At 54.7% G+C, this 24,740-nt stretch overlaps 1 protein-coding gene across 7 annotated transcripts in view; it reads left to right on the top strand.

Annotated features, from left to right (window-relative positions):
- LOC106631528 (opsin-5-like) overlaps positions 1 to 19,237 on the top strand; it is a 46,183-nt gene extending 26,946 nt beyond the window's left edge. For 5 of the 7 annotated variants that reach the window (XM_055722307.1, XM_055722310.1, XM_055722308.1 and 2 more), the window contains 5 exons: positions 8,693 to 8,780; positions 10,394 to 10,556; positions 11,168 to 11,295; positions 14,749 to 15,077; positions 15,942 to 19,237. In XM_055722307.1, coding sequence (XP_055578282.1) covers positions 8,693 to 8,780; positions 10,394 to 10,556; positions 11,168 to 11,295; positions 14,749 to 15,077; positions 15,942 to 16,496 — 1,263 coding nt within the window. In that variant the 3' untranslated portion in view covers positions 16,497 to 19,237. Of the gene's footprint in view, positions 1 to 539; positions 6,868 to 7,176; positions 7,334 to 8,692; positions 8,781 to 10,393; positions 10,557 to 11,167; positions 11,296 to 14,748; positions 15,078 to 15,941 lie in introns of those variants that run through there. The other 2 variants (XM_055722312.1, XM_055722311.1) reach the window with 2 other exon arrangements.
- Positions 19,238 to 24,740: the final 5,503 nt, after the last annotated feature.

Raw genomic sequence — 24,740 nt, 5'->3', positions numbered from 1 at the left:
CTCCTTTGAGGGGGGATGAGGGGAGGGGAGAGTGAGCCTGGGGATGCAGGGGCTCCAGGGTGCTGCTTTGAACTACTCTCTCTGTGCCTCAGTTTCCCTTGCTATGAGAATAGCGGCTGGGAGGGCTGTGCGGCCGGGGAGGAGGGTGCTGGGGAGCGGGGTGCAGGGAAGGTGGGTGCCCGGGCTGAGCTGGCCGTGCCAGCCCTGCAGCGCAAGGGCTGCCCGGCGGCGGGGACGGCGACCCGCAGCATGCCCTGCCCGGGGGCTGTGCCCAGCGCCGCGGGGCGGGCAGGGCAGGTCCCGGAGCGGGCAGGGCAGGTCCCGGGGCGGGCAGGTGCGGGCAGGGCAGGTCCCGGGGCGGGCAGGTGCGGGCAGGGCAGGTCCCGGGGCGGGCAGGGCAGGTCCCGGGGCGGGCAGAGCCGGGCAGGGGCGGTGCGGGAGCGGAGCGGAGCTGTCCGCGGCCGCCGGTGCTGAGCTGCGGTGCAGCCGCCGCGATTCCGCGGGCGCGGAACCTGCCCCGCCCCCCCCCCCCCCCCCCCCGCGGAGCTGCCGCGGGAGCCCCAGCGAGTTGCTGGCGGGGCAGAGCGGGGCGGGCTGCGCCGGGGGCTCCGCCGGGAGAGGTAAGGGGGGCCCGGCCGCGGGGGGGGGCGCTGCCGCGGGCACCCCGGGAGGGACACGGTGCCGCCGCGCACCCGGGCGTGGGGAGGACAGCGGACCCCGTGCGTGTCCCCAGCGGCAGGAGGGAGGCGACCCCGGGACCCCAGCCCCGTTCGCTGTGTCCCCGGCGGGGTGCTGGAGCGCAGCACCGGGGCGGTGCGTGTCCCGGGTGGGCACGGGTCCTGGGTGCGAGCTCCGCTTCCCCCCAGGCAGCCTTGAGCGTGCGAGTGATACATCCCACTGGGCACTTTAGGGGAGGTGTGCATGGGACTGCATCGCCTCTCAAAGGGGCTTGCAAGAGTCCGAGGTGGCTACCGGGGTGGCAGAAAGCAGGCTCCTTTTGTCTGTAACCGACAGGATGGGCAGCCCTGGCACGGGAGATCTCTGTCATCTACAAAGCGATTTTGGGCAGGGGGCTGAGGGCTGCCTTGCCTTACACTGCAACCTGTCCTTCAGGAGCTGAGCAGCCACTCAGCCGTGCTCTTTTGCTCTTCTACGACTTTTAAGGCTTGCTTTACTCGCTAGGCAGGCAGTGGTGTCTGAGCTTCCCCCATGCTAGGAATTGCAGAAATCGATTCCTGCTATTTACTATTGAAAGAGACTGGAGGTCAGCTGAGTTTCTAGGCTCATCAGGTTTCCTCCTCCTCTTCTCCAAGAAAGGCTCTGGCTTTGTGGCACGTTGGCTGAGGAAAAGCAACTGTCCAAGTCTGGAGAGGAAAAGGGCAAAACCAACAATCACACAAAATAAAACGCGTGGCTTTTCAGGTAGACATGGTGCATGTGATCAGGCCAGTCCAGCCAGCCATGCCCGTGTCCTCCCAGGTTCCGGACGTGGACATGTGAGGGAGGTTTAGGTTTGATTCTTCTAGCAAACACAAGATTAGGCTCTGGGATGCAGAATACAAGGGTTTCCTGGTAATGTACCTGTGGCAGCAGCTGCCTGGAAAACTTCATCTCATTTTGAAGTCTGATTAAATTGAGGGGAAGGGAGCTTTCACAGTCTGTCTCTTCTTAGAACAGAGTCTGAGCATTGAAGCTTAAATCAAATTCAACAGCAGCTTTGTATGTCCAAAGACTACGTGGCCAGGCAGTTTGATTTTAAAGGGCTGCGTTGTGCTGGCTGGGTAGCCCCCGATGCGACATTCTCGTCTGAAGTCATTCCCAGAGGAGTTACAGTTTTAGTCTTGATGGAGCATAGTCGTGTTTTTGAAATGTTTTTGAACTGGAAGAAAACTCCAGCAGCTGTTCCTGTCAGAAATGAATGTGAATGTGTTTAGTACCTGCAATGATACTTCTGCAGCTTGTGATTTAATACTAAACATGACAGCAGAGAGGGAGGCTTGTGCGAGTCCCCCTCTGTCACACGCTCACCCGAGGGAGCAGCCCAGAGAGAGGGAGGACTTTGGTTTCCAGCACAGAACCGGAATTTGTGAACTGGCAGGGAGGCAGGTTAGTCACTGTCTTGTTTCCACGAGGGTAAAGACCATGGAAGCACCTCCTGGGGCCAGGTGTAAAGGAGCCACACCAGCATCCCCCTCACAGAGTAGCTCAGACAAATGGACCACCTTCTAATTTGTCTGTGGGGGAAAGGATTTACAAGCCCCCCATGAATGCAGCAGGGCAAAGTCCGAGATTTTTGCTATAGTTTTTATACTGATCCTACCTTCTCTTGCCTGTACGCTGCACATAGCTACAGTATGTCTACAGGATGTAGTTTATGATTTACTTCCAGATGCAAAAATGACTTTCCATATTTCTGTAAAACTGATTTATTGTCCGTGTGTCAATGACATCAGCATATCTATCAGTGCACGTGATGCATTTTTATCATTTTCTGTATCACAATGAAAGATGCGTGCTTTACAAATAGCTCAAGCACAGCCATAAAAATAAGGCCTATCCGAAGTAATATGTCAGAAATATAATTTCCTCTCCCCTGGATTATTGTTATTTGCCAGCTTGATCTCAGAGGACACTTGTAGGTCCCCTGATGTATGGTAGGATGGAGACCTGCCAGGGTTCTGAAAGAAATAAAAGTCCTGCAGGCTTTGCCAGTTCTCTTCTTCCTTTGCTGCGTGTGTGCATGCACGCTGAGGAGCAGGAACAATTCCTTCCAGACTGTTTGTGCTAGGCTTTGCCCTGTCTTGTCACCAGTGCAGCTGTGTGACCAAAGTCCTTCCTTTTTCCCAGGCTCCATGTTCTTAATACACATATACTTTGCTAAAGCATCTCAGAGAGGTGGTGTGTGTGTGCTGTGTTCAGCGTGTCTGCTTCCGAGGGCTCTTGAGGAAGAATAAAATATGGCCTAAGGGAGAACAATGCATTATGAGAATTTCAGGAATGATTTGCTCAGCCCTAAATGAAGGTTGTTTCCAATTAGGTTAATGAAGGACGTCATTCTCATGGCCAGAGTCACTTAGTGTGGTACAGGAAAGTATAAATCACCTGTCCCTCTACATGGACACTCTTTACCCTCCAAAGAGCACAGGAGAGTAAGGGAAATTATTCTTATTAGGCAGAGAAGCATTTAGCATCCAAGGTGCTCTGTGGAGGAGATGAAGCCAGCAGCCCCCTTTCACCACCAGCACTCTGTCCTCCTGCCCACCCATAGCACAAGGGGGGGCTGCCAGTCTCCATCACCTCCGCATCCTCCTCTCCTGCTAGGTTCACTCTCCTCTACACCAGCTTTGCTCCCAGGGTGGGTGACTCCCAGTCCCAATCCTGGGTGCCAGTCTGCAGCCTGGGACACAGCTGCAGCACTCTGACCCCTCGGCTGGGTCTCGCCCAGTTTGCACTGTCACAGGGCTCTTGTTGCCAGGAACCGCACCTCCCTCCCTCGCAATCTCTTGCATATAGGGATGTTCAGAGCAACCGGCATCGTTGAAGGCACTTGTGTGGACAAGTGCTGTAACTAGGGCTGCCCAACAGTGCGTGCATTTGTCCCAAAGGCACAGGCTCATGTCTTAATGCCCATGTCCAAAATGTGCCCGTGGGAGCTCTGCCCATTTTCGATCTGTTTGTGGTTAAGGGGAAAGAAAGAGTCACTTTCTCAAGAAATTTTGAAGAGAAACTTTGAAGCTGATGAGTATGTAGCAAAACCTCCTCCCTCATTCTCTTTCCACATCCACAGTGTCATACTGTGGGTCTAATAACTTGGTGGTTTTCTAATAAATTTAACTTTAGCATCAATTAAAATGCTTTGGCACACAAGGAAGGGAGAGGTGGACTCCTAAGGACATTCATCATAGAAAGCACATTGAGATTGGATTTTCATTAGTTGTGAAATTAAATACTCTGAAGCAGCTTTTTCACCTTGACAATTACGAATATGCATCAGAGTGATGTTCTCACCCAGCCCTGCCTGCTCCTGCATGTGCTGGTGAGGAGGAAAGCCCGTTTCCTCACAAGCCTTTTAGAGGGTGGCCTGAAAAAGGGAGAAGCTGGGCTCCAACCTTTTCTGCGTCCTTGTGATGGAGAAATCTTATCAGGGAACTTTTCTGCAGCATCCAATCAGTTCTGCCTGCACCCTTCAGTTAAAGCCTTAGATCCCGTAGCTGTCTGTCGTCCACCAGCTGCCTTCCACTAAAGCCCAGATTTGCCATTGCTGCTTTTCCTAAGACAGAATGACTCAGAAGATTTTAAACAAAACCTGAACACAAGCCCCATTGATTTTGCTGTTCTTTATGAGTCACTGCATCATATGGTGAGGATTTGAGGCTGAGGACAAGATTCGCACAGGGCAGGTGAAGAAAGGCTGGGAAATGTTTCCCTTTTTCCTGCTAGGGATTTCCAGCACAAGTGTCCAACAAGTCAGGATTGTCAGTGAAAATCTCAAGGGAGAACCTGAGTCTCCACTGGACAGTCAATGAAGGGAGAGGTTCAGCTTGAACCCCGGGTGTGAAAGCACATGGAATGCTTGCAAGGGGCCCACATCGCAGGGTCGGTGCCAGGTATCCAGGAACATCTTTTTGTTGGCACGATTGATCTTGTAAAGGGAGAAAACGCCCATCACAGAGCTACTGTGCTCTCCTCCTATGTGATGTTGTTGTTCCTCTGCAGTCAGGCAGCGTGTAGGTGATGCCCAGAGCCTGGCTGGCACTGGGTGTAAGCTGGCAGGAGCGCAGCAGCCGGGCTGGTTACAGAGGAGGGACAGTTTAAAGCTGCCTGGTGTCACCTCTGTGCTGGTGCCTCTGTCTGGGATTCATGGGCTCCGCTCAGGATTCCTGCCAATTCTATTCCCCAAGCTCCCAGGGAGCAAATGGGAAAGGCCACCCTGGATGGACACCAGCACGTCCCAGTGCCTCAGACGGGCAGACAGGGAGGAGCTTCCCAGGGCTGCAGGTGCCATCAGTCATGCTGAGGACGCAGAGAGGGGACAGTCACCTTCAACATAAACCTGTAAGTGAAAGCCTGAGAGCAGGTGGCGAGCTGAGCAAACTGACTTATCCTGAGATGCTTTTAGTGTGGTGCAGAAAGATCAGGCAGTGAATTGCTTCCCTGGGTATCCAGCACGGGGGAAGGAATGGCGTGCAGCTTCCCAGGTTACTATTAGCTGAGATAAATTCCTGCCTAAACTCTTTTCCCTCTAAGCAGAGCTCAGGGTGGATCTTGGCCCGTTGCTGTTCAGACTCCAACCTTGCGTGCCCTGGTAATTACGTTGTGTAGACATTTACGAGGATGGCCAGGGAGGTTGCACTCTGCCCAGAGCAGCTGGAAAGCCCAGGCAAGCGGAGGGTGGTGACAGTGACTTCTCATAACCTCGTAAGCAGCATCTCTGCTGTGTGGCCACGCTGAGGGGGCTCGGTTCTCTGCACTGTGACCGGGCCAGATGAATAGGGAGAAGGTAGGAGGGGTGTAAAGCAAGCACCTTGTGAATTGTATTTGCTAAGAAAAGCAAATTGATGCAGCTGAACTATATCATGCAAATGAGGACATTCAAATGTGTTAAAGTGGTCCAAGGCTACACCAGTGCCAAAGCAGAAATGAGAGAGCAATGTCCACCAGCCAGGAAAGCAAAAGGAAGAGCGGATCCGGGGAATAAGCACCTGCAAACCGTGTGCTGGGCTGGCAGCGAGAAGCCCTCCAAGTCAAGTTGCTGCTTTGACACCAGCACTATGTTATTTAAAGTAGGAAGCCTCTAAGATGCAAATATTAATATTTTCTTACACCTTTTAGCAGGCAATTATTAAAAGGTAATGAATATTTAAGGCTGAACATCAAAACTGCATGTACGTAAATTCAAGTAATAATGCATGAGAAGTTACCTACCGTACTGTATTTCTATGTACTGGCAACAAGACAGGGGACATTTGATATGTTCAAGTAGCAAACTGCCTGTGTGGCTGCCAGCCTGCCTGGGCAATCACACTGCTGGGCGCTTGTTGCCCTAGGTGCTTGCATATCGAACCCCCAGGGCTACCAGCCTCTTCCTAGCCAGTAGAGAATGGCTGGGGTTTAGTTTCTTAGTAAAGCACGTGCTGTTGTTAAATGAATGCTTTGTTTTGCACAACAAAAGACTAGAAAAGTCCCAGGTGTGGTAGTCATCTCTCTGAAGTGAAAGATTGTGGCAGGATTGTGGCTCTTTTGTACTAGGAAACCCAAATAGGAGTGGTTAGACCCCCTGGCTGTGCATGTTTACCTTCACAGTGTCCATACAGTGCCACAGACCGACTTTCCAGACCCAGGCAGGAGGATGAGGCTTTTCAAAACGATACAGGATCTCTTTCTCATCACCAAAAGCCAACAAATGAGTTGGGGAAGGAGGAAAGTGTGCCACACAGCTTCCTGAGAACCTCTGTCAGTTTAGCAGGACAATGTAAATGGAGCTTAATTTAAAATCACATTTACATCAAGCTGTCCAACCAGTAACCTGGGCAAAATGTGTCTCAAGGATGAGGGACTCTGCCAGCAGCACAAGGGCTCTGGCCATGTCTGCTAGGGTGAGCGAGCCAAAGCCTGGCTTGCTGTTGCTCCTTCGGTCTTCGGCGCATGGCACCTCTCCCTGCGGAGCACACACTTGTTGGGACTGTTTTGCACAGACCAGTTCTCCTGCTTTCCACTGTCTCTGTTCATAAGGGGAGCAGGAACCACCCAGAGAGGCCAGAAGTTCAACAGGGTGATTTGAGAACCACGAATGACCATTGCAACTCCCATTAGCTATATTAACCAGCATCCTACCTGGCCTGCAAAGGCAGCTCCATCATATTCATGGTATGTAGGCACTGACCATAAAAATATTAGATTGCTTAACATCAGATGCTTGAGACAGGCTCACTGAAAAGTAGTAAGTGAAACTATGCGAGTTGTAAACATCCCATAGGTTGTGTGCCCACCTAACCCAAGAAAGCCATGACCTTTGTCCATTGGTATTTGGCTGTATGGGCCAATAACACAGAGAATGAAGAACTATTGTCAGGATCTCTTGGCACTTTAACACCAATTATTGTCTTAAAGTACATTTATACTGAAAGCAGATTTACTCGTTACTTCAAGTAATCAGCTCCATCTCTCTGAATGCAGCCTTGGATATGAAGGCGTTTTCACCGGGGTACGGATAACAAGGGTAGTTGCTCTGTTGGTGAAGTCCGTGTCAGCAAAACCCGTGGAAAGGCTCCGTGTCCCTGCCTCCTGGCCCACGCGATAGCTCCCAAGCCGCCTCACGGCACTCAGAGGCCAGGTAGGAATCTCTGCTGGGGATGCTGCTGTTACCCACCTCCTCCCCGTAAGGCCAGATCTGTTCCCTGTTCCAGCTCACGGTGTGGCCCTATGAAAACCAGGCACCGGGGCAGGAATCCGCAGCCTGATGCCACTTGTCAGGGTTGGACCATGCCACGGCTGCCCCCAGCTGCCTCCCCCCAGCCCCTGCTCCTTCCCAGGGCACTGGTTTCAGTTCAGGGAGGGACCTTGGGGAAGGAGGCAGGAATACTGCATGCATTAAACATCCCAGCAAGCAAGCTAACAGCTATTGAAACATATAATTAAACCATTATTTTCTCTCACCCCCTCTTTTCTTTTTTCTTCACCTGAACAAAATATTTTCCCATTTACTTGTTATCAGTGAAGGGAGTGAATATACTGAAACACATCTGCTGTTCTGCTAGACTACCCCCTATTAACTCCCTGAGCACTTGGGAACCTTTGGCTCAGCTGCACAGAATAACAGGGAAACTAATTAGTTCGATAAAGCTCAATGATTGAGACAGGCACCCTGAGAAAGGGAGTGACTTTTTACTACTGGTTTTTTTATTTTATTTTATTGTTAATACATGGGTTCACCCTCACGTTCTTCACTGCCTGCACTGCTGGCAGCATGGAGCAGATTTAGTTCCAGCTGAACAAGGAAGGTCCCAGGCAGGAGCAGTGATGATCGGGGTGACAATTCCTTTTTGTCCCAAGCTGTGGGGTCTCCTAGGCTGGGGTTTGGCCAGCAGCTTGTTGCAAGTCCCCTTGTGTGCGTAGGCTCTTCTCAGCACGCACAGTGCGTGTCTCACAGTAGAGGCAATTAATATGCCGCCAGGACGGCACATGAACAGGTCTTGGCCACATAACAAAGAGAGTTTTGGCCAAGTCTTTACGCTGATGTGGACACAGGGACAGGCGGAGGCACGCGAAGGACGGGGCAAGCCTGGAGGAGGGGGGGCTTTGCAGAACACGAGGCCTCCAGCTCCGAGCAGCTGGTCCCCGCGGCCAGGCACACAGCGCCTGCTGCGGTCAGCACATGGCTGAGGCAAAGAAAATTTAGATCCAAAGGCTAATCCTAATCAGTAAAATCTGTAATTGAAGAAATGGTAATCACGTGAGATTACCAGCCCGATCCTGTTATCAGCCCCCTGCCCAGCCGGTTAGGTCAGCGCTGCACCAGCGTTAACAAAGCCACCCCTGCAGCCGGGGGCTGGGGGGCTGCACGCTGCTGCCTCCATCATCATGCAGTGCCAGGAGCGAGGCGCAGAGCTGTCCTCCCCGCGAAGCAAGGAAGCTGAACACTCCTTCATTAGCCAGAATTCACTCTCACTTCTATTTGTGTCTTGCTTTGCAGATGGGAAATGCGTCCGACACCTCAGTGTTCATCTCCACCTTATCGGAGAGAGAAGACCTGATCTTTGGCACACTCTATTTAGTCTTTGGTAAGCAAGGACAGCCTGTTATACCTGTGTCCCTGCCAGAGACATTCAGGCCTTTTGCAGTCACTGATGCTTCCAGAAGTGTGCAGTCATTAGCAGAACAATCAAACTGGTCCTTCCTGTGTCAGCCTTAGGTTGCTCAAAAGGATGATCTGGCCAAAGCTTGGGGGCTGCATTCCCCTCTCAGGGGAACTGCAAGTACCACTTAATGTTTTTAAATATTTGGAAAGTTGAACAACGTTTGAGGAACGTGCTGTAACTCCTACCGCAGCCACCCAGCCTGAGATGGATAGGGGCTGTGTTAGCGCTGCCAGCTTCGTGAGTATTGAAGGTATTTAGACCTGAGCGGCCCTTGCTTTCAGCAGAAGATGCTGGTGAATGTCCTGTGATTTGGAGTTAGTGGCACTGAAAAGCCAGCAGGCACAACTGAGGGGCTGGGGTGTGCTCTGAGGTGGCCTAGACCTGCGTGGTGCGGTCCAGAAGTGAATGATGGCCAAAGAAAAGCCTTCCAGTGTTCTGAGCCCTGAGCAAGTTGTCTCCCAATGCTAGAAGAGTTTTGCATGCCTGTGAGGGTGGGGAGCCCAAGGGATGCTCACGCCACTGGCACTACCAGCAGCCCTATAGGCACCTACAGCTCTTCAGAGTTAGTAAAGCTAATGAAATGTACTTAGTACGGATGTGAGACTAGCTCTGTGGGAAAGACGCCTTGTGAGGCTGGGAAGAAGGATAAACATCTCAGTATTCTGCCCTCCAGCAGCTCCAGAGCCTCCAAAGCTCTGGTGTTGACCAGGTCCCGGAATCATGTTCCTGAGGGGAACTTTAGTGTTGGCTGTTCAGCGGCTTTGGAAGCTGATTCTTTCCATGGTATTTAATTTACAGCCTGATTCATTAGGGAGAAACCCTTGTCCTACCCGAGCTGTCCCAAGAGCAGCAAAGATCCTCCTTCTGAGGACACAGAAACCTCTTTTCAATGAAAGCACAAATAGGTAATTTAAAAAAGAGAGAAAGCCCTTGTTACAGAATTTTAATCGCTGCTGCTGTTTTAAATACACTAATAGCAAGCAAAGAGCCTTCTTTTGTTTAGTCTGGATTTTCCTTGATCTTCATAATGCCTTTCTTCTTGTTTATTTTGTTACCATGATATTGGACAACACAGACTCACAGGAGTGACATTGCCAGGAAGAAATTAAAAAGGCGAAGGGGCCCAGCTCCTTGGCCTCACATCAGAAGAGCAATCACACAAAGCTCCTGTTATTTATCTAGCTGGAAGGAAGTGCCCCCCTTGCTCCTTCCAGCTGGAAGAAGTGACTCTGGCCAGATCCTGCACCCGGAGCCCATTGCAGTCTCATCCCATCACTGCACTCCTACCAAACGCCTCTGTAGGATCTCAGGAAGGGGAAGGGATCATATGCAATGTAAAGCAGCTGCAGATGTACTCACAGAGCCCTGCAGGTCCTGTGGGCTCCCCTGGTCAGCCCGCTCCAGAGAGGGAAGCCTGGAAGCCCTTCCCATCCTCTGTAGACATCTCCAGTGTTTGCTTCCAAACATCTCAAGATGATCCTGGCTCCTTTCCCGGCCCCATTACATACAGCACCGTTCCTCTGTCTTCTCCGCAGGAATCATGTCCCTCTCTGGGAACTCGCTGCTCCTGCTGGTGGCCTATCAGAAGAGGTCCATGCTGAAGCCTGCTGAGTTCTTCATCGTCAACCTGGCCATCAGTGATTTGAGCATGACAGTGACGCTCTTCCCCTTGGCCACCTCCTCCTTCTTTGCACACAGGTACCTTGTGGACATGGCTCTGCACCGGCCAACAGCCATGGGTGCAGTTTGAAAACCTTGTCTTGGAATGGGGAGATCCCTGACAGGGGATCACTCTGGGATCACTCCAGAGGTCACTCTGGTGGCACGGGGCACTGTAACCTCGCAGCCAGCCAGCCCACAGCAGGGTGCTTTGCTCTTCCCTGTCCCTTTGGTTCATCACATAGACCTGCTGTAAAAGGGGTTTGGTGGTGGGTTTCCAAAGCAGCACCTGCGCGGTGTGGGCACTGCTGTGGTGTGCACCGGCATGGACCAGGGCAGCTCCCACACCCATGGCTCCATCTGTGCTTGTCACTGGGATGCTCAGGGAACAAATTAGGGCAAGATCATGCCTGTGTTTGCTTGGGCAGTCAGGTGCCGGTATCCATGCAGCCTGTTGCAGCCACCCCGCACACGGCCAGCTTTGCTTCTGGTGTGGGACCAGCAGCTGCAGCTCCACTGCTGGGAAATGCCCAGCCTTCCTCCAGAGCAGGGACCCTGGGGAACACTGGGTCCAGCCGAGTGCCAGGGGCTGTCATCCAGCCGCCCGGCGGGGGGAAGGGCCGGGTTTACCTGCAGGCTTTCCCTTGCAGGTGGCTGTTCAACCAGGCGGTGTGCACCCTCTACGCCTTCTGCGGGGTCTTGTTCGGGCTCTGCAGCCTCACCAGCCTGACAGTGCTCAGCACGGTTTGCTGCCTGAAGGTCTGTTACCCAGCATATGGTAGGTGCTGGGACACGTGTTATCTGATCTATACTTACACCCCTTTCTTTTTAATGGGCCAGATCCACCTCTTCTGGGAAAGCTTTGCCCCAGGGCAACCTATTCCCAGTCAATACACAGAACCATAGAATCGTTTAGGTTGGAAAAGGCTTTTAAGATCATCAAGTCCACCACTAACCCATGTCCCTAAGTGCCACATCTACATGTCTTTTAAACACCTCCAGGGATGGTGACCCCACCACCCCCGTGGCAGCCTGTTCCAATCCTGGCCAGCCCTTTAGGTGAAGAACTCTTTCCCAATATCCAACCTAACGCCCCCCTGGTGCAACTTGAGGCTGTTTCCTCTTGTCCCATCGCTTGTTACCTGGGAGAAGAGACTGACCCCCACCTCCCTACAGCCTCCTTTCAGGTAGTTGTAGAGAGTGAGAAGGTCTCCCCTCAGCCTCCTTTTCTCCACCCCCAGTTCCCGCAGCCGCCCCCCATCAGACTGGTGCCCCGGCCCCTTCCCCAGCCCCGTTCCCATCTCTGGACACGCTCCAGCCCCTCCACGTCCCTCCCGCAGCGAGGGGCCCAGAGCCGGACACGGGACTCGCAGTGCAGCCTCACCAGTGCCGAGCACAGCGGGACGATCGCCGCCCTGGTCCTGCTGGCCACACTGCTGGGGACACCAGCCAGGCTGCTGTTGGCCTCTTGGCCACCTGGGCACACTGGGGGCTCCTGCCCAGCGGCTGCCGCCCAGCCCCCCCGGCCCTTTCCCGCCGGGCAGTTCCCAGCCCCCTGCCCCAGCCCGCAGCTGCCGGGGGCTGGTGTGACCCCCGGGCAGGGCCCGGCACTGACCCCGCTGAACCTCACACCGGTGGCCTCGGCCCCTCGGCCCGGCTGCCCAGCCCCCCCGCAGAGCCCCCCGCCCCCCAGCAGGCCAGCGCTCCCCCCCAGCTTGGTGGTGTCTGCAAACTGACTGGGGGTGCACTCGATCCCCTCGTCCAGATCATCCATAAAGACATTGAACAGGGCTGGCCCCAGCGCTGAGCCCCGGGGAACATCGCTGGTGCCCAGCACCAGCAGGATGAGACTCCATCCCACACCACGCTTTGGGCTCGGCCGCCCAGCCAGGGCCTCACCCAGCGCGGAGCATCCCCATCCCAGCCATGAGCAGCCGGGTTCTCCAGGAGATGCTGTGGGAGACAGTATCCAAAAGCTTTACTAAAGTCTAGGTAGACACCAGCCACAGCCTTTCCCTCATCCACTAGGCAGGTCTCCTTGTCATAGAAGGAGATTAGGTTCGTCAGGCAGGACCTGCCTTTTATAACCCCACTCTGGCTGGGCCTGACCCCTGGTTGTCCTGCACATGCCACGTGATGGCACCCAGGGTGATCAGCTCCATAACCTTCCCCAGCACCGAGGTTGGGCTGACAGGGCTGTAGTTCCCTGGATCCTCCTTCCAGCCCTTCTTGTAGATGGGCATCACACCTGCTACCTTCCTGTCAGTTGGGACCTCCCCGGTTAGCCAGGACTGGTGACAAATGATGGAGGTTGGCTCGGTGAGCGCTGCCGCCAGCTCCCTCCGTGCCCTCGGGTGGATCCCATCCGGCCCCAGAGACCCGTGTGTGTCTGAGTGGTGTAGCAGGTCGCTGACCATTTCCCCTTGGGTTATGGGGGCTTCATTCTGCTCCTCGTCTCTGCCTTTCAGCTCGGGGCTGGGTACCCAGAGAAAAACTGGTACACTTGTGCCGCAAACTCTGAAGGCTTTGATCACTTGTGTATTCACTCCTCTCCACCTGCATGGGGCTACGGAGCCCCAGCACCCTGTGCCCATGCCCTGTGCATGCATCCCAGCTGTCCCCTGCTTCACTCTAGGGCTCAGGAACATCATCCCAAAAAGTGTCAAGGGGCTTGTCCTCCCTCCGTAGAAAACTCCCAGCTGCTGTATCACAGCAGGTTGCAGAATGTTAAATGTCCCGGCACAGACTTGAGCTTAGACTAGAGCAGGCTCTGGGAAGCCACAAGCTGTGACGGTGCAAGAAGAGCTGCTTTCCCTTGTCCCTGGTGGGAGAGCCATAGGCCAAATGTATTTAATTCACCGAAATAATTAATACAAGAGAGCTGGGTTTTCAGTGTTATAGCTCACTTCTGTAGCCCTATTTTCACCTGGACTTCCTCTGCAGAGCTAATGTGAGTGTTTGCAGCTCTAAGCTGGGGCACCAGGTCTTTGTAAAGGACATGCACTGCAGAGAGCACCTGAGCAAGCGAGGGGACGCAGGGATGTCCCCTGTACATTTACAGCTCCTCCTGTTTGTGGTTGCTTCTTAATTTCCTCAGCTCAGCTGCCAACCCTCCATCCAGTGTGTATCTTCAGAATAGAGTTTGGATTAAAGGCCAAGAATAGACATAAAATAAGAAATCAAAGATACTAGTTTGCTTTGCAGAGCAGCACCCCAGGGTACATCCTCACCCCCCGTCCTGTGGCTTGCTGTCTGGCTGTCCCGAGCCTGTGGCTGTTGCCAGCCACCAACACGCTTTGTCCCCGGCAGCTCGCAGTGCCTCAAGGACAATGCTGGAGCAGAGTCACCTTGGTTATGTGCCAGCACGACAGCTCTGGAGATCACTAAAAAGGTAGAAGGAAAGATAAAGATAAAAGTTGGCTTTTCAAAGGCAGCCCAGGTACCGGTGGCTTTCCCCGCGCAGGTTCTGCTCGCTGGATTAGCCGGCGCTTGGCAGCCTGGCACCTTGGGCTTATCTCCCCGTGGGTCCCCAGCCCTTTTTCCACGAGGAAATGGCCCATCTCAATGTGCTTTTCATTGCTTAGGGTCAAAGAAAAATGTTACTGCTATGTATGGCTGAAGATTTAGCACTTTAAGCTGAGCTCTTAGAAGAGCAGGGTTTTAGATTTGACAGGGGATGGGTCAAAAAGGAGAAGACACACCTCCCCCAGTGCTTCAGTCTGCTGGCGAGGGAAGGGTCCTTCATGTGGCAGTGTCTGGGGAGGCTTTGCGTGGTCCCTGCCCCATGTCCAGGCTGCTGCAGCCAGCCAGGCTCCCTCCCAGCTGCCCAAGGGCCATGGGTGCAGCCCTGTCCCTGCGGGGCCATGGGTGCAGTGTCCCCTCCCATGCCACCAGCAGCCACGTGGCCTCCCAGCAATTCCTCCCGAAGCTGCGAGAGGCTGCGCTGCTGATCCTGCCATTGCAAACCCTTACGTTTCTCTCGGCTCCGTGCTCTGGCCACTGGCCCAAGGGGACAGGAGGATACCTGTGTGTCCTGGGGCAAGTGTCGGTGTGGCTCTGCCTGCTCCACGGCACCAGCTCCTGCTCTGCTCCGGTGACCCTGTCCATGTCCCAGGGCAGCTGGCTTCGGCCCTGGTGCCTGGAGGTGTGGGTGGCTTGGGGGTCACAAGGCTCTCTCTCTGCTCCCCCTGGCCCATGGGAAGCCATTCTCACCCCAATCCCTCTGCCACAGGCAACAAGTTCTCGCCCTGCCACGCCGGAGTGCTGCTGCTGTGCGTCTGGGCGTACGCCCTGATGTTTGCCACGGCCCCCCTGGCCGAGTGGGGCAGCTATGGCCCCGAGCCCTATGGGACAGCCTGCTGCATCACGTGGAAAGCCTCGAGCAGGGAGGCCACGCTCTACATCCTCGCCCTCTTCATCTTCTGCTACCTTCTCCCCTGCCTCCTCATCCTCGTCTCCTACTCGCTGATCCTCTGGACGGTGCGGGTGTCCCGGAGAGCCGTCAGGCAGCACGTTTCCCCCCAGCGCAGAGCCCGCAGCGTGCACAGCCTGGTCATGAAGGTAGGGGGGGGCTCGGGGCACTGCAGGGTCTCTGGGAACCCCCTGCCCCAGCCCCTGCCCCAGGCAAACGTGGCAGGACCCTTTCTGCCAGGATGTCTGCTGTTCCCAATGAATTCTCCAGGTGTTTGTATCTGTGGGTAATAACACATTTCTCCTTGTTTAAAGCCATCGGGTGGAGGAGTTTTCATTTTAAATTACATTGGAAAAGATCACAAAAGGAGCTTGCATGAGTCATTGTTCCCCAGACTACGAGCTAATACTATAATTTACCAAGGATATGTAAAAAAAAAAAAAAAAAAAAAAGTGGATACCCTTTAAAAAAAGCCACAAACACGAAAGAAAACAGCTTGCAAGCCTGGCCTCGAATGAAACGTTTGTGTCTGCTTGGAGGAAGGGGGTCTGAGCGTGGCCGGTTTCCAGAGCCTCTCGGTCGGTCTGCACGCCAGCACACATTGCTGGAGGGTTTTTAAGTGCTGCCAAAAGGCTGCTGGAGTCCAATGCTGTCCTGGTCCCAGGCGGGTCCCTGGGTGCTTCGTACCCGTCTGCTGTGGTGGGCCGAGGCAGCTCCTGAGTTCCCCAGGTGGGACAGGGTGGGAGTCGCCTGCAGCGAGTGCAGGTTAATGCTGTCACGCTGGGACGTGCTGAGTTGCTGTCCTGATGTCTGACATCCCGATGTTCCAGTGTGATGGGTCCAGAAGCACCTTTCCCTGGGGATGTGAGCAACTGCTCAGGGTGGGCGCCCACTGTGGTGTGACCCCACGGGGTCTCAGCATGTGGCTGAGGTGGGGGGAGGGGAGCAGTTAGCATCCCGCGTGTGCCGCAGGAGGCTCAGGGCATTGCTGTCTCCATCGCCTTCTCTTCCAGCTGAGCATTGCCGTGTGCCTGGGGTTTTTGGCTGCCTGGACCCCTTACGCCGTCGTGGCCCTCTGGGCAGTCCTCGGTGACGCCAGCCAGGTGCCGGCACTGGCCTTTGTGCTGTCGGCCGTCTTTGCCAAGTCCTCAACGCTCTACAACCCCCTGGTGTACCTGCTTTTCAAGCCCAACTTCCAGAAGTTCCTCTCCAAGGACGTGGTGCTCCTCCAGGCCATCCGCACCCTCCTCTGCTGCGGCTGCCCGAGCACTGCGCTCCAGCCTTTCCCCTCCTCAGGCTTCGGTGACCATCCTGGAGCCTGCAGAAACTGCAACGATACTTTTGAGTGTTTCAGTAACTACCCCAAGTGCTACAAACTGCCCCAGGCCCCTGGCAGCTCGCCCCGGCGTGCTCCCCTGGCTCTCTTGGCCGATAGAGCTGCTTGCCAGCCGGGGCTGAAGAGGACGGTGCAGGTGATGGTGCTTGTCACACGGAAGAGATCGAGCCTGGGTGCTGCGAGTGTGGCGGGGGAAGCCCTGCCGGCAGGTATCATGAAAGACCTTCTCTGAGCCCAGCCGTGCCCAGCTGTATCCTGCCAGCGCACGGAAAGACAAACCTGGATGCAACATTTCTCTCGCCTACACACCCGATGGGTCCCCGGCATGTTCTGCAGATGAAGCGACGTGAAAATTTGAAAATTCCAGACCAGCCTTGCCTCTCCCTCTGGTCTGGCTCTTGCAACTTTGAGCCTAGTCTTTGCACTTGCAAAACAAACAAACAAAAAAAAGACCCCCGGTGCCTGAAATCAGCCCAGGGTGCAAGCCCTGGGTGCAGTTGCTCCTGCAGTTTGCTCTCTGGGCTCATGGCCTTTGTTTTTCCATCCTGGTGCTCTGATGACCAAGTAGGAACTTGGTTGTCTTAAGAAACAGTGCCTAGCAGGGGGGGCTGGGGGCTGGGGGGCCCCGGGAGCCATCCTGCCTCCAGCGCCAGCCCCTGCAGCCCCCACTGACCGTGTCCTTCCCCGCCGGGGAGCGGGACCATGCCGCTCAGCTACCTCACTGGGGATTATGAAGCATTTTTCTGTACCTCTCAAGAGACGACTCTTTGTGCAGGTAGCGTTGCCCCACTCCCTTGATTTGAACACAAACCCACCACCATCCTACAGATCGAAATGGGAGCTTGTCTTTAAGGATTTGGGGTTGGAATAATCCCGGTGCAAGTAATAGCAGTCCCAGGTCGTGCTCTCCAGGCAGGGGACGGCAGGTCTGTGGCTGAGCACCATCCCGAGAGGGGCTGTGGCTGCAGGGACAGCTCATGCCACCTGCACTGCTGCACAGGGGAGCAGCTGCCTGGGCAGCTGTGTCCTGCGGGCATTTGGAGATCAGTGTGGGCAGGTCACCCACGGGAATGGTCTGGGATGAGAAGGACCCAGAAGCTGTGAAATGGCCCGATGCAAAGCCATGAACAGAAGACTCCCCATGTTACCCGCTGTGGCAGGCGCAGGGCAGGCTTGCAGGAGTCTCTCCAGAAGCGTGGTGCCCCCACGGTGAAGGTCACCTGGGGCTCAGCTCGAGGGGTCCCCATCCCACCCCTAGCACCGAGCTGCCCTGGGCATGGTGGGAGCTGGTTTTGCTTTGCAGGGGCTGAATAACAGCCGGAGTGCTGAGAGAGGTTGGTTATGTCCCCCCAAAATTACAAGATATATTCAAGATGATGAGAAGAGGTGGGGAACATGCTGCCCTCTGGCACGCAGCCAACCAACTTACTGGTGGGACCGCTTTACATTGTCACTGGTGAACGAACAGAACCACGCCGCAACCCGTCACCAGAGCTGCAGCAGTAAATCATGGCTGTGCTAAAAGGGAATAGCGATCCGCTTTCTGCACCGAGTGCTGGGAAACAGCTGGTGCCCCCAGTGCTGTCACTGGCTGCGATCTGCCTGCCAGCCTCCCTGCCAGCCTCCCTGCCTGCTCTGCCTGCCTGCTCTGCCTGCCTCCCTGCCTGCTCTGCCTGCCAGCCTCCCTGCCAGCCTCCCTGCCAGCCTCCCTGCCTGCTCTGCCTGCCTGCTCTGCCTGCCAGCCTCCCTGCCAGCCTCCCTGCCTGCTCTGCCTGCCAGCCTCCCTGCCAGCCTCCCTGCCTCCCTGCCTGCTCTGCCTGCCTGCTCTGCCTGCCAGCCTCCCTGCCAGCCTCCCTGCCTGCTCTGCCTGCCTGCTCTGCCTGCCAGCCTCCCTGCCAGCCTCCCTGCCTGCTCTGCCTGCCAGCCTCCCCGCCCGTAAGCCGACCCTGAGCTCTCCCTCCTCCCGCTGCTCTCCAGATACAGATACTGCTATTTTTAGCGGTCGCTCCTAGAACCAGGATGGATCCCTGCCTTTTCTTAGCACAGCTACGGCAGCCTCCTCCCTTCCAAGGACACACAGCGCTCCGCAGAAGACCCACCAGCTGCAGGGGTGTGCAGAAATGGAGGGGCGGGTGTGCTCCTGGGGGGCAGGCAGCAGATGCCCACCACCAGTCATTTAAGCTGCAAACTTGGTACCCGCTGAACCTAGGCATTAAAAACACCAAGGTTTTTGGCCTTGATGTTATGGCCCAATTCTGGCGTAGGTGGCAATGGGGCTGGTGTGAGCTCTGCAGTAGAGGAAGCAGTTGCTGCACACAGAGGCACCCAGTGAAGCAGCGCAGGGTGCTGGGGTGCAGGTGGTGCTGCCCTGGCTTTCCCTGTGTGTGCTGCACAGCTCTCCGGCGCACGACAGCATGGCAGTTGAGGCACTTGCTTTTGTCCCTTGGTCATTCCACTTAACCACTTTAACTAGCAGTTCCCTTGTGACAGGAGAGGGTCATCGCTGCCTCTGGGGTGCAGTTGCATCTTCCTGGGATGGTTTTGCCCACGTGTGATACCCACAGACGGTTGGGACAGGGCAGGGTTTATGCACAAGAGCCAAGTAATAACGGGGAGGCCGTGCAGGGATTGACTCTTCTGCCTTCGCTCCCTCCTCCTGCTGTGCAACCCCCACCCCCAACCCAAAGATGTGCAATATTTGCAAAATGCTGCAAACAAACAAAGAAAAATCAGGGCAGCCAGTGAAGAGAGGACATTTCCAACACAGGTGCAGGTTTCTAGGAGGGCTGGTCCCCATCTGGCATGGGGCATGGCTGCTCGGCCCCTTGCCCCCCTCCAGCTCGGGCACCACTGCCCGCGCCCCATCCCAGGCACTCCGGCACACAAGAGAATCACACGCACTCGGTGTCTCTGCTGATTTGTCATCATGTTCCAGAAATTGTACATTTCTAAAGTAAATTCATTCATGCAAAATGCATTCGGCTTGGTTCAGTTGGGTGTTAGCCGCGCTCTGGGATGAATGGAAATGCTGCTGCTGTGCCTGCTGCGGCCAGGCTGGGTGCAGTGGTGGGTGCTGGCAGAGACAGGGCATGGCTCAGGGCAGGCAAACCTCGCCTTCCCCAGCAGCCAAGCCCGGGGCAGCAGGGCCCATGGGCTGGGCTGTGCCCCCCAGCTGCCCCCCTGCCCCACCGAACCTGCTGCCCGTTGCCCTGGGCAGAGGGGAGCCTCCAGAGCTGCCCCAGGGCTCATTTCCCCCCGCGAGGACACACGAAGGGCTGCTGCCATCTCCTGGGGGCTCTCGGGCCATGGCCACCCTGGGGTGATGGGCGGCTGAGGATGTGACCCCCGTCAGGCTGGGGGCTGTGAGGGGCTCAGGACATGGCACGGTCCAGCCACTGATGCAGCATCGGGTCCCTGCTTTGCTTACCAGCCCTCCTGGCCTGCTGCTTTGGCCCCTGCTAGCTAGGAAACACTGCCACCCAGAACTCACCTAAAGAGGAAAAAAATACGTATATATCTGCAAATCCCCCAGCTCCTTTATTACTCCAGGAAAACCCCAGATCAGCACCTTCATCTCTAGTTCGGTGTGAGGGTGCCTAACACTGCAAGCATGTAATACTGAGTGTGCTTTAATCCACATTCGTAGGGACACTGGGGCTGCTGGACAGTCCAGACAGCAGCACTGCAGTCACTTAGCAAAACCCTCATCAACGTAATTAACTCCATACACCATGGCCTGGCCAAACAGTAAGTCCAGGGTCCCTCCCCTGGCACAGCCCAGGGCTGCCATAACCCGGGTACCTTCACCCACGCGCCTGGACCTTCCCCTGGGACGCGGCACAGCTGGTGCCGATTTAATGAGTGTCCCCAGCTGGGAAGGGGCCATCAGCTGCCATCAATTACCTGAGGACAAGAGCCCCCCCCTGCAAGGGCAGCCCCTGCAGTGAGCCTGATGGCTTCGTCCTGCAGGGCTGAGGTAGGGTCTGCGCTGCGGGGTGGGAGGGGGTTTCTCTTTGCCCAGGACAGAAGGGGGTTGGGTCCCTTTATTTTTGGAAGAATAAAACCCCACATCCCAGAGCCCTACGGTCCCGTCGGTGGAGAAAGCCCAGGGGTCATTGCCCTACGCAACCAGGCTGCTACCAAAGTGATTTTATGACGCTGATGGATGTGAAGTCATGGAAGATTTGCGCCAAGTATAATCCCAGAATGGGCCAACCGCCTTGTGAAACTGGTTATAACTGGCCTCCACCAGCCTGCCTTTGGGAAGGCATCTCTCCTGGAAAAAGGTTTCTTGCTGCAGGTGTTTTGGCTCAGGCTGAGCGGTAACTACATCTTGCTCACATGGAGGTCGATGGAATGCATGTGTCTGCTCTTGCCTCAGCTTCTTCAGCCTCAAGAGGCTGACTGAGCCTGGAATACGATGGCTATTTGAAAACAAAGCCATCGCTGGCGAGAGGCACAAGTGCTCTAACTCAGCCAGAACCGAGTGGGAAAGGCAGCACCCGCAGCACCCACCGCCACGCACCAGACCCACCCCAAGGCACCCCTGGCCCGTTCCCTGCACAGGACCAGGCTCTTGCCCAGCAGTAACACAGCCCCCAGCCCCCCGGCTCAGAGCTGGGGGCCAGGCTGCTGCGGCAGCACCAAAAGCTAAAGAAATCAGCTCTCACAACCAGCAACCACCTCCCAACCCCTGCCGGACTGCAGCACTTCCAGGACACCTTCTCCTTTGTGCCCTACCTTGGGTGGGAGGCAGGCGAGCAATGCACTCCTACCCCTGCCAGGAGAGCCCGAGCCTCGCAGCAGCAGTTTAGGTTTGAAAGAGAATTTAAGGGTGAATTAAAGCAGCCGGTGCATGTCCACGGTCTTCCCGCTTGTCCTGGGGACACGGGCACACGCCTCACAGCAGTGTCCTGTCGCACCGACCCTGGCTGTGTGCAGGGCTGGACCCTGGAGCAATGCAGCACCCTGCAGCTGGCCACGGCAAAGCGGCTGTTGTGTGATTTGAGCCTCGGTCTCCATTTACCAAAGGGCTTCACCCGAGGCTGCCCCTTCCCGGCGACCCAGGCCCCGGCCGGGCTGTGTTCTCCAGACCCCAGGCGCACTCTCAGGCCAGGTTTCACAGTGCTCATGGCCAGTAAACCAGGATTTTCACAAACATGAAGCTGAGAGCAAATCTAATTCTTCTACCCCTTCCCTCTCCGCTCCAGCCTGGGCAGCGGGCTCGGCTAAGGGTAGCAGCGGTGGGATTGTGTACAAACGTGAACCTTTTGGGGGGAAAAAAAATCATCTGCCCTTTGAGATTAATTTGTATTAGCACTGGTGCTGTGAACTGGCTCCGCAAGGAGAGCTTCACTTCCAGCAAGGTGAACGGTGCCTGCTGTGCTCCCCTCGGAGCCGCTCTGAGACCCCAGGGACACGCTCTACCCTTCTGCTTGGTTTTCAGTTTGCCACGGACAAAACCTTCCACCAGCTGGAGGTGGCCCATAGCCAGGGCGCATCAACCCAAGCATCCCCGGGGCCCACCGTGAGCTGTGTGCCACCAAAACCGGGGATCACTTGGGGGTCTGAGGGCACAGCAACACACTTGCAGGTGGCAGGGAAACCATGTGTCCTGGGAAAGGAAAAATGGGGAAGAAGGCGTCTGTTGGGGAAAGTCAGCAAAATTACAAATGGATGTGAAAATGAATCATTGATATAATGGTAGAAATTTCTTCCGGTGGTTCCAAACTATGGAGCTTAACGTGTAGTTTGAGGGAAAATGAAATCTTAACTCCAAGTTGTGACAAGCATAGTGGGTGCCTTCTGACGTTTTAGTGCAGTTGCCTTTTAACATTCCTCCGTCTTAATTGCTTCAGAGTGATTTCATTACTTCTGGCTGTGGTGGTGAATTGAATGTATAAACCCCTCCCAGCCGGTGGCTCTTGGTTGTTGTGCTGCTGTTGGCCTCCCCACCAGCAGGACTGGGAGCAGGACCAGTATCCCCAGTAGCTTCATGCTCTGGCAGGTCCCACACAAGCTCATCCGGCTCCTGCTCATATTAAAGCAGGAATAACTGATGACGTTCCCATCAGCTCAAATCGAAGCTGTCCTTCACCTGCACCACCATTCCAGGTAATGGCCAGCAACCCCTTGCACCCAGGCCCTTGGTACCTCCAAAATCAGTGGTTGCACAAAGCTGTACGTTCCCCTCTGGCGACACCTCCTGTGGCCCCATTCTTCTCAAAGGCTGAGCAGCCCTCAGCTGCGGTCTGTGCCACTGACCTTTAAACGGAGCCCTGTGGGTGGAAACCTCCTCTCTGAGGTGGGTGGCCTCACCTTCAGGCTGCACAGCAGCTGGGAAGAGGTGAAGGGTGTTTAACAAACCAAGCCCAGAACCCTGCTCCGCCTTTCCAAATGTGAAGCTCCTCAACAGTAGATAATGACTATTGCTTTTGGTCCTTCTAGGGAGGCTTTTAGATCAGGCTGTAGAAACAGCCCGTAGGTGCTTTTGTGTTTAAAATAAGTGTTTCTTGGTGTGGTTGAGTTAAAAATATCTTCATCATGATGAAACCAAGGCAGGGAAAGCTGGAGGTGTTTACTTGCATTTAGCTGGTGAGTCACAAGCAGGCTGGGGCCGGGGTCTGGCTCTCGGGCACCTGGGGCAGGATGGGGCTCAAAGGCAGCGCACGTTAAACTTAAACCAGACCCTGTGGCGATGACCCGCTTTGCGTGTGCCGGTCCTGCAGCTGTCTCGGGATGCAAGGTGCCCCGGACATGTCACTCTGCGGCAGCCCTGCACAGGGTGGGCGCTTGGGTGCTGTCCCAAGCCTGGTGGCACGACTGTGCTCAGTGCAGCTGCCCTGAGATGGGGGATGCGAAGGAGTGGGGCAGGCGGGGGCATCCCCATCCCCTCCCTGCCTGGCACAGGGGTTGCTGTTAGGCTGGACAAGCTGACCACAGTTTTAGCAGCCCCAAAAATCAAGCAGCTCGGAGGGCCACCCACTGGCTTTGCAAAGGGGATCTTGATTATTGGGTAAATTGAGGCACAGATCAGGCCTGTGAGCTGGCCGTGACCGCATAGCAGAGCGGGTCTGCTGTCCTCTTGAGCAGTGGTGTGAAAACTGGTGAAAGCTCCTGTTGGTTTGGGGAATAGGATGGGCTGGAAGGGGTGGAAAAAAAACTCCTGGGAGGCTCTGAGTTGCCAGAAGCTGGGCTCTGGGCTCCCCCTGCCTCTCCTGTGCACAGCTCCTCAGTCGTCAGGAGAAACAGCCACTGGGTTTGCTGTCTGGCAGAACTTCATGGCTCTGTAATTAGCAACATCTGCACTGTACTTCCTGCTGGCTCCGTATTTGAGAGTGCAAAAATCAAGTTTACCCTTGCACAAATCTGCAGATCGCACCAGGTTAGGATGGGGCTGCTCATACTTTTGGAAAGAGGATTAGAGTTTAATGTTGGTCTGATAAAATAGGAAACTATCTAAAGTAACTGCAAAGCAAGTCAATAAGGAGACATAATTTTTCTTTTCTAAGCATATTACTTTAAGCAAAGTAGTCCAAACTCTGAAATGACTGACACTAAGAAGTCAATGTATTGGTAAATTAATATGAAAGTTGGCCACTATGGTAAAAATTTCTTCCATTGGTTCCAAAATAAGGAAGATAGCGCATGCACCGAGAGAACAAAGCTCCTACACTTGTCAAAACTTGGGAGTTAGTATTTTCTGAAGTTTTAGAATAGATGCTTTTAAATTAAGCCATCCAAATTTTCACATTAATTGCTTCCAAGTGATTTCATTAATTCTAGCTGTATCAGTTAATTGCTTCAATTTAACATGTAAAATTATTCCCAGCGAACGGCTCGTGGCCAGCAGAGGGCAGGAACCGATCACTTTGCCTTGGTGGCAGTTCCCACGGGGCTGATCTATCGGCACCTACCTCTAATTATTTCTCAGGTGACCTATTTCACCGGAATAACAATAGAAATTAGACGCTATTTTATATTTCAGCATGACTAAGGCGTAATAGTAAGCCCAGTGCAATAGCATCTAGATCAACGTACGCCTTCCAGTTCAAGAGAAGCTCCCAGAGACCTTCCAGCCCACTCCTGGGCTTGCATGTTCAACCTGAGAAACCTAGTAAGGCTGATGGATAACTGAAATGTAATTAAGTCTACTGTTGTCTAGAAAGGTGAAGATGAACTCTGACTTTTTTACACAGATCTGCTCCTAAGGATTGTAGAGCAAGGTGCTTTCTGGTCAACACCAGAAGCTGAATTCATGTCCCACCCAGAGTCCCACCAGTGTGTGTTTCAGCTCTGGGATTAGCAGAGAAGTTCTTTGAAGTGATGGAGCAGGGAAAGGGGAGAAGGGAGGCCGGACGTAAGTTGTGTTATTTGGAAAAACTGCTCAGACAACACAGGTTTAGGATTCTAAATACATTCTTGAACTTTTATTCCTCCCAGCAGGTAAGCGGCTGATTAAAAACCTTAGTAGCAA

The sequence above is a fragment of the Falco cherrug genome, chromosome 10, assembly GCF_023634085.1.
Source record: "Falco cherrug isolate bFalChe1 chromosome 10, bFalChe1.pri, whole genome shotgun sequence".
NCBI lineage: Eukaryota > Metazoa > Chordata > Aves > Falconiformes > Falconidae > Falco > Falco cherrug.
The sequence above is the reverse complement of the archived record's forward strand: the minus strand, read 5'-3'. Positions and strand labels throughout refer to the sequence as shown.